Source organism: Nanorana parkeri, unplaced genomic scaffold (genome assembly GCF_000935625.1).
Source record: "Nanorana parkeri isolate BGI_ZX_2015 unplaced genomic scaffold, ASM93562v1 scaffold823, whole genome shotgun sequence".
Lineage (NCBI taxonomy): Eukaryota > Metazoa > Chordata > Amphibia > Anura > Dicroglossidae > Nanorana > Nanorana parkeri.
The window spans coordinates 124,880-133,809 of record NW_017307091.1 but is presented as its reverse complement, the minus strand read 5'-3'; the positions used below and the strand labels follow the sequence as shown (position 1 = coordinate 133,809).

Sequence of the window (8,930 nt, the reverse complement as noted above, 5' to 3'; positions counted from 1 at the left end):
TTAACATCCTCATGGACCTGCATTAGGCGCAATGAGGTCAGCGGGGCTTAGACTGCTGAAGCCTGGAAAAGAAAAGACTGCAGGGACCAGCCTAGTAGCAGGAAGGGACCAAGGATCAGTTGAGTATATTTTTTATTTGAGCCCACTTGACAAAATGAGCATTTAACCCTTTTAGTGCAAGGGTATCCCCACTACTAGTGCACTTGTTTAGATTTCTGGAGTTGCTCTATGGGGCTGATGTATAAGCTTTGCACGGTATTACAGCCACTAGATGGAGATAGAGGAGCAAAGCAATTTCCTGTGCTGCCCAGCTCCATCTATTCCTAGTAATCCCATGTTCATGGCATTCACCAAGCTACATGCTGGGCCAGGGCAGGATTAAGAGCATCATGGACCTAGTGCTGTTGGTAGAACAGGAAGCAGCAGAGGCGGCTTTCTAATTAGGTATAGAAGTGAGCAGCCACCTAATTAGAGAGCCCCGGCTGGTCCGGATTACCATCATGTACAAGGGGATCCGGGCCAGCTGCGCCTATTCTCAGTGGTGGAGCTGGTGCTCCACTATCCACTATGTTAATCCAGTCTTGCGCTGTGCAAAGCTTTTATACATCAGCCCCTATGTTAACATAACAGGGCTGGATCAGTATTCTGGTACAGAAATGCACTGAACAATGGGGATGTAGATTTCCAACTCTTATTTAATAAAGACCAGATAAACTTTCAGCTGAAATCAGCTCAACACATTCCAAGTGCATGAAAACCAAAGATGTGCAAAGTCTGTCCCCTGCAGAGATGGATGCTTGCTCTCTGTGTGGAAACAGCGGTCTCTCTGCAGAGGTCAGACACGCTCCCTACTGAAACAGCAGTGCTAGAGTTTTCCAACCTGCCAGGAGAGTTTTAGGTCTATCTACAATTGTCTACAATTGTCTAACTTCCCCGCACAGCCACAACTACTTTCCTCCAGTCAGGGAGCTGTTATGGAAATTCGCTTGGTTAAACGCACAAATCCGTGCTGCGCTAAACTGCGCCAAAGTATGTCAAACACAAAGAATTTCCCCCGTGCTTAAAAGCAGAGTTGTATTACGCTCTTTTGTGCAATGAGCGGATGTACCTCTGTAGAGTCAGGACACGTGTTGCTTTCATGCTGATGGTTCCGTTCTTAGAGACTTTGTCTCCTGGCTCCCTTTATTTTAGATAGGTCAGACAGGAAGTGATGTCTCAAACAGGAAACCAGGAAGTGATGTCAACAACCAACATCACTTCCTCAATACCTCAACATATCATAGCCAGCCAACAAAGCACATGTACGCAAAAGAAAAGGGAGTGTATGTCTGTATCATAGTAGAAGCGGTGTGCATAGCCCATAGACCCGTGTGCACAGCCGCATGTTTTCCTAGCCGCCATCTTTCCAGACCCACAAACACAATCTCCCATTACCACTGGAGCGAACCTTATCCAGCAGTGCTCAGTGAGCAATGCCCAATAACGTTACTATGATTCCTATGAATGCATGCTTATCTGCAGGGACAATGCCATACTATCACCAGCAAGCTGATCAGACGCATCAGAAATACGAACGCACGTTCCTTTCATAAAGGCAGATATGTATTTAAATAATACTATGTCCTCAAAGCAAGTTGTATACACGCCAAACCAATAAATCCGCGTTTTGCGCAGGGGCCCTAGCTTGGCATCCACACACTCGCTAAGAAAACATTGCTCCGCTACGCATAAGATATCTACTCCAATGGTTTAACCCCAGTGTCTATTTAAATCCGGGTCACGCTCCAATCGAGCATGGCCCAGAAATCCAGACACTGGCATGATGACAATATTACTATACACCCCGTCTCTGCTGATTAGAGAGAAGTATCTGTGACTATTCTGGGGGTGAGTCTGACTGCTAGGGATAGACTGCTGCATTTACACCGAGGGAGGTGTTGTTCCCTATACCCTGTGGCTCACTCTTGGACAGGGCCAGATTAAGTTTATCAGGGGCCTGGTGCTGTCGGTCGGAAGCAGCAGGGGCGTTTCTCCATCTAAAATGCCTAATTAGAGAGCCACCAGCGCCTCTGCCTGATTGTGTTCAGCCCGAGTGGCCCAGATTGCCATCGGGCATACTGAGGTGATCTGCGCCAGCCTGGCCTATTTTCAGTGGTGGGCCTGGAGCTGGCACTTCACTAGCCCCTATGTTAACTCAGTCCTGCTCCTGGACTGGCACTGGCACACAATTTAAGAAACACAAAAGAAATACAAAGCAAAGAGAAACAGATACATGTTGTTGTTATTTTCTAGCGGACATCAGCAGTTTCCGCCGTCAGCTGTCTGCGTACCCTGATTCATCACTGAGGATGATATTCGAGTATTACAGAGATGATCTGACCTGCATCCTGGAGAACTTGGACACTGGAGCCCTCCTGAAAGAGATGAAATGTCGGAATGTCTTAAACACAGATGTAAGGCAAATATATTCCTAAATGAACAGCTATATATGTCTATATTGGGGAGAACCTTGTGTAGATATCACTGCAGCTGACGTTCTGGGGAAATTGTGACTTTCTCTGTAAAAGTCAAGGTTAGTCCCGCCCCTTCCTCCTGAGCGTGGGGAGTCCTGTGTATAACATCAGCTGCCTATCATTCTGTATCTCCTCATCATTGTCTTCATGTCTGTGTTAAGGTGCAGACATCGTACGATAATCGCGGGTGATCCTGCGATCGTACGATAATCGGCAGGTGTATGGAAGGCGTGCGACCGTTTCTACTGTACGGTCGCACGTCTTTTGTCTCCCGAGCAGGCTCGAAAACCCGCCGAGAATCGTACGATTTTCGGCGGGTTATTTATACCTGGTGATGTCATCATTGGGTCTCTGTGCCTCTCTATGCAATTGAGCTCTGATGGAAGCAGTGGGCCGGCTCTTGGGAGGAGTTATGCAACTGTGATCGCTGTGATCCTGCCATCGCTGCTAGCCTTGGGCGACTCCCTACTTAGCTTCTGCTCTCGGGCACTGATTGTTCAGTGGGGCCCAAGCAGTGGAGGGTGTGGCAATTTCAGGAGAGAGATTCAACGGCCGGGGGAGGACGGAGTCCCGAAGACCAGCGGAGAGAGGTAGGTGAGGGGACTGCACACATATTACAAGTGATCGCGGCGACATCGCCGCAATCACTTGTAAACGAACGGCCGGATTCCCCACTTACCGCCCTGTGCCCGGAACTACATGTTCCAGGCGTCGGGGGACTCCACGGCACTGCCGCCCCTCTGCTACGTGCCGCCCCGAGGCCGGTCCTCGGTGGCCTTGTGGGGAATCCGGGCCTGCTCATCCCACTTCTTTCCTAACTCCATCATTCTTTTCCTCCTTCTGGTACATGGGATGACAGTTGTGGAGGTCATCTCCACCTCACATAGAGGGGTCGGAGAACTGCTCTCCTCTATCCAACGTCCATTTATGATTTTGAAGTACTGCTATGCAGTGTAGATAAGTCCCTCTTGAGAAAACTGTGTGTACTGCACTTACCGTTACACATATGGTGCCCATGGTGAACAAGGTGAACATGTTTTTTCTATGAATACCCAATTATGTACTTAAAATCATCTTTTTTTATCTTCCTTGTGTAGCGCTACCCCCGCAAGGGCCGCTGTAATATAAGGGTCTTCTGTCCCACACCAGTGATGACTCACCCGTACCTGGATCCAATGACACCAACACACCGTGGCATTCCTGAGAACACTTGTAAAGAAACAAGTCATTTCTCCTATTCTACATTTAGCTCTGCTTGTGCAAAGCAGGGCTAAATGTAGAAAGTAAATTACCGCCCGGTGCCCGGAACTCTATGTTCCGGGTGATTCAAACCTGTCCCGCCAAGGCCTCGGTGGCCTTGCCGGGAATCCGGCCCTGTGTCCGTTCACTTTAACCGCCAGTAAGAGGCATTGCCTGAAATGCAATGAGCGAATGGTGAACAACACTGTCAATTGCACAATACAGGAATACCGTTCAACAAGTACCAAAAGTCATATGACTGACTGTAAGAACCTATCTAGGTCTTGTAGGTTCTAGCTAACCACTGGCCAGTGGGAATTCTACACACAGAGTCTGCCAGCGTTGGGGCCCTTTAAATTCTGTGGTTGGGTACTCAGCCTTTTGTAAAACAATATTTGTAATCCACAGGATGGAAAGGGGTATCTTCACAAAATGTCACCGGGTAACCAACATTACTAGGTGCGGTGATCCACCTTCAGATAAAGCTGCATTGGCAGTTAATAGGATCTAGCAGGAATAAGCAAGATTAATTCACACAAAGATGGCAAAAGATCTCTCACCATTAGATGAACTTTATGTATCTTCCTTCCAGCAAATGGTAGCTTGATAGCTGTCTCAGCCGACTCGATGGAGATGGGTGGAACTCAGGCCGCAAAATCCCCCAATCTGGCTGATGATGGCTGCAGTACCGAAATGTGACTCTAGATGTCACTGCACTGTTAGCACATCTTCAGAGATCAGACATAAGAGTAGAATAACACACTGAAAACTCCCCTCTCAAGCCTGCACCTCCCTTTATAAGTCTACACAAGAATCACAGGCTCTGGCAGTGCACAAGCGACAAAACACAAGAGACACTTCCCCTGTCTGGCTGCCGCATACCAGTCTGTGTCTCCCTCCCTGTGTTTCCCTCTATCCCCTCAGTCGGCTCTCGTCGGGTGGTGGGCGGGGCTAAATGGCCTGGCAGCTAAACACAGCTCTCCTGGGCTGCTATCCAATCAAGTCCTTCTTTGCCTTTGTTGTTAGGGGTGGGCTTCCTTCTTAGCTACAGCAGTAACCAATCCAAGAACAATCCTGCAGCTTCAGCCAGTAGAGTGTCCCCTCCAGTCTCTGTGGGCTATCAGTCTAGCCAGAGAAATGCAATGCAGTGTTTCAGAGAGCAATACTCTGCATATACTACAGGAGCAATACTCTGCCTGTGCTACACTTGCCTGTGATTGGCTGTTCACCTATTTCAACATCATACACTTTGCAAAGCGAATACACACTGTGAAAGGTGAATATTGACTGCTAGGTGATCATCCTCTACTCCAGGGACGGCCAAACTCCGGCCCTCCAGCTGTGGTGAAACTACAAATCCATTGAAGCATCTCTCTCCGGTAGTCATGTCTGTGGCTGTGAGAATCTTGCAAATCCTCATGGGAATCGTAGTTCCACCACAGCTGGAGGGCTGCAGTTTGGCCATCCCTGCTCTACTCCATTAGTAAATGAACCCCTCTGGGGTAAAAATTATGCCTGGTGGAGCACATACCCGCTGCAGACTCCCAAAACCTTCTTGTCACTGCACAATGCTGGGCTGTTCTGACAGGTCAAGGTAAGGCCCTACCCAATCCTATTGGCCAATGAACTAGCCCATTACTGTGATGGACCAGTAGAAATATATGAAGGAGAGGCTTAAGGGCACAACCCAGATGTGTCAATGTTTTTTGTGTCACAATTGCCCTGCATTCGGCCATGACAGGAGGGTTTGGCAGGCTGCCTCGGGTAGATGCCTGCACTTCATATCTGCAGTATGCCCCCCATCCCCTCCCTTTCCCTTCTTGACAATTTTTTACAAAAAACTATTATATTTGTGTTTCAGACCTACCTGGCGAGAAAACAACACGATTCCTTCTCTCACACCTTGTTAGAAGATATTCGGGAACGGGGAAGAAAAGCTGTGATTGGACTCTGGGAAAGTCTCTATGCACTAAAGACAAATTATCCTCATCCTAATTTATCAGCGGCTCTGGATGAGATCACCAAGACAGGTAACAGGACTTTGTGTGATAACAATTGTGACAATCCTGGGACAGTTTCATTGTGCTGGGAGGGAGGAACCACAGCGGGGAATGTGGTCCTCCAATATTTCAGAAGTCTCAGATGAAGATTCCTCAAGAGGGTGAAATTCAGAGACACGGGCAGAAGGACAGGCAAGTATGAATGATCTTCTTTTTTGGAGCCAATTGTTTACAATTTTTGTTTTGGTCACTTTAGAGCTTTGGTTCTCAACTGGTGGGTCGTGACCCAAAAGTGGGTCGCAACCCCATGTTCAGTCGGTCACTGCACGCCTTCCACTTTTCTAGGTGAGAGGCTCATCAGCCTCCCCCTAGCGCAGCACTGTCAGTTCTCACACCAAGCAGCCATTCAAAATATGCTGAGTGTCAGCTTGAGGTGGGATGGGATGGGATTATGGCCGCGAGGGAGCTCCATCCATACCTGCGTTGCTTACAGCTCTCGCGTGTGCCCTGTAGAGGTGCCTGGACCGGAGTGACATCACATTCTGGCTCCCGGCACCTCTACAGGGCACACAAGGGAGCTGTACCAGCAATGCGCATATGGATGGCGCTCCATCACAGCACAGCAGGGACGTGCGGTTAGGGGAGGCAGGTGAGGCAGGGCTTCACCTAGAATTATGGGGGGAAAAGCTGTCAGCTTCATGTCTGAAGCTGACAGCTTTTTATCCATTCAGATCAGCATCTAACAGGTTACACAGCAGGGAAATCCTCCCCACTGTGTAACCTGTCATGGACGGAGCACCTCAGCAGTGAGGAGCAAGTGAGGGACATGGAGGCTCCTCCCCTCCTCCTTTACACTAGCTTGGGGACGGGTTGGGCGGAGCTTTGTACGACAGGGGGCAGAGCTTCATTTGACAGGGGGCAGGGGTTTGGTCAGCGGGGGCGGGGCTCACCCGGAGCAAGAGGTACCGCATGTCACTGCAGCAGAGTAGCCCAGACTGGACCCCAGGCTGAGGATTCACTCCGGTTCTCGTAAGATAGGAAGACTGGGTGGACCTTAAAGGCAAAAAAATTAAAACCTTTTTGGCGTGTGTGTGTCAGTGTTTTTGGTTGCCCGTTCACATTACTACAGTGTGTTAATCGCACAGTCCCGTGTGATTAACACACTGTACCACGTAAATTAACACCCACCACAATTTCTGGTGTGAGAGGTGTGTTGCATTGCCATTCATTTGAATGGCACCCCAAACGCGCCTCCCGCCCACAGTTCTATTGCCCGCATCGGAATGCGCAGTACCGCAATGCCGTGCGTTCCATTGCAGTGTGACTTGGGTCACGACTTAGTGACCAAGGACAAATGTGGGTCCTGAGGTTACACAGGTTGAGAACCACTGCTCTAGAGGGAAATATTTATTGTTTTTAACATATTTGTCCATTTGTCAGCCTACAAAAAACATGGAGCAGGGTATTTATAAAAAAAAAAGTAAAAGCCTTATATGTCCTTAAAAAAAAGCAAAAGCATATTTAGGTGGAAACAACTAGTCAACTAGTTCAGCTTCCTCAAATTATAAGACTTTATCTAGCAGACACACCAAGGTTTGAAAAAAAAAAAGCGACATCCGTGGTGTGTGTCCCCGGGTGCCTTCCCCTTTTCTAGGTGAGAGGCTCCTCAGCCTCCCCCTAGCGCACTGTCAGTTCTTGCACCAAGCAGCCATTCAAAATATGCCTCCCAGAGCCGAGTGTCAGCTTGAGGAGGGATGTGATAGGACAATGGCTGCGAGGGAGCTTACAGCTCCCTCTCATGTCCTGTAGAGGTGGCTGGCCCGGAGTGACGTCACATTCTGGCTCCAGGCACCTCTACAGGGTGTGCGAGGGAGCTGTACAAGCAATGCACATATGGATGGAGCTCTGTCACAGCACAGCAGCCCACACTGGACCCCAGACTAAGGATCTACTCCAGTTCTGATAAGGTAGGGAGACTGGATGGATCTTAAAAAAATAACTTTTTTTTTTGGTGGGGTCTCTGGTGGGCTGTGCGGAGTCTCAGGTGGGCTGTGTGGAGTCTCTGGTGGTGTCTCTGCTGGGCTGTGCGAACTTTAATGTGGGCTGTGCGAACTTTAATGTGGGCTGTGCGGAGTCTCAGGTGGCCTGGTGGGGTCTCAGGTGGGCTGTGCGAAGTTTTAGCTGGGCTGTGCAAAGTTTTAGGTGGGCTGTGCGAAGTCTCAGGTGGGCTGTGCGAAGTCTCAGGTGGGCTGTGTGGTGTCTCAGGTAGGTTGTGTGGAGTCTCTGGTGGCCTGGTGGGGTCTCTGGTGGGCTGTGCAAAATTTTAGGTGGGCTATGCGAAATTTTAGGTGGGCTATGCGGAGTCTCAGGTGGGCTGTGTGGAGTCTCAGGTGGCTTGGTGGGGTCTCTGGTGGGCTGTGCAGAGTTTTAGGTGGGCTGTGTGGAGTCTCAGGTGGGCTGTGTGGAGTCTCTGGTGGCCTGGTGGGGTCTCTGGTGGGCTGTGCAAAATTTTAGGTGGGCTATGCGAAATTTTAGGTGGGCTATGCGGAGTCTCAGGTGGGCTGTGTGGAGTCTCAGGTGGCTTGGTGGGGTCTCTGGTGGGCTGTGCAGAGTTTTAGGTGGGCTGTGTGGAGTCTCAGGTGGGCTGTGTGGAGTCTCTGGTGGCCTGGTGGGGTCTCTGGTGGGCTGTGCAAAATTTTAGGTGGGCTATGCGAAATTTTAGGTGGGCTATGCGGAGTCTCAGGTGGGCTGTGTGGAGTCTCAGGTGGCTTGGTGGGGTCTCTGGTGGGCTGTGCAGAGTTTTAGGTGGGCTGTGTGGAGTCTCAGGTGGGCTGTGTGGAGTCTCTGGTGGCCTGGTGGGGTCTCTGGTGGGCTGTGCAAAGTTTTAGGTGGGCTGTGCGGAGTCTCAGGTGGGCTGTGTGGAGTATCTGGTGGCCCGGTGGGGTCTCTGGTAGGTTGTGCGAAATTTTAGGTGGTCTGTGCGGAGTCTCGGGTGGGCTGTGCGGGGTTTGTGCTTTGTGCAAGTTGTGCTTTGCGCTTTCAAAGCGGTTTAAACTTACCTGTGTCTTCCCCGCGCGCTCCCGTCCGAAAATCCGAACCTGCTCGGGCGGCCGCAAAGCATCCTGTGGCAGGCGCATGCGCAGTTCGGATTTTTTGCCGGGAGACGAGGCGAGACGCA

The 8,930-nt window shown here is 50.0% G+C and overlaps 1 protein-coding gene across 1 annotated transcript in view; it reads left to right on the top strand.

Annotated features, from left to right (window-relative positions):
* The window catches only part of LOC108794212 (NACHT, LRR and PYD domains-containing protein 3-like), a gene marked incomplete at its 3' end in the record, with an annotated part of 134,507 nt that overhangs the window by 3,003 nt on the left and 122,574 nt on the right, over nt 1-8,930 (top strand). The window contains exons 2-3 of the mRNA XM_018565214.1: nt 2,293-2,453; nt 5,614-5,782. Coding sequence (XP_018420716.1) covers nt 2,293-2,453; nt 5,614-5,782 — 330 coding nt within the window. The remainder of the gene's footprint in view (nt 1-2,292; nt 2,454-5,613; nt 5,783-8,930) is intronic.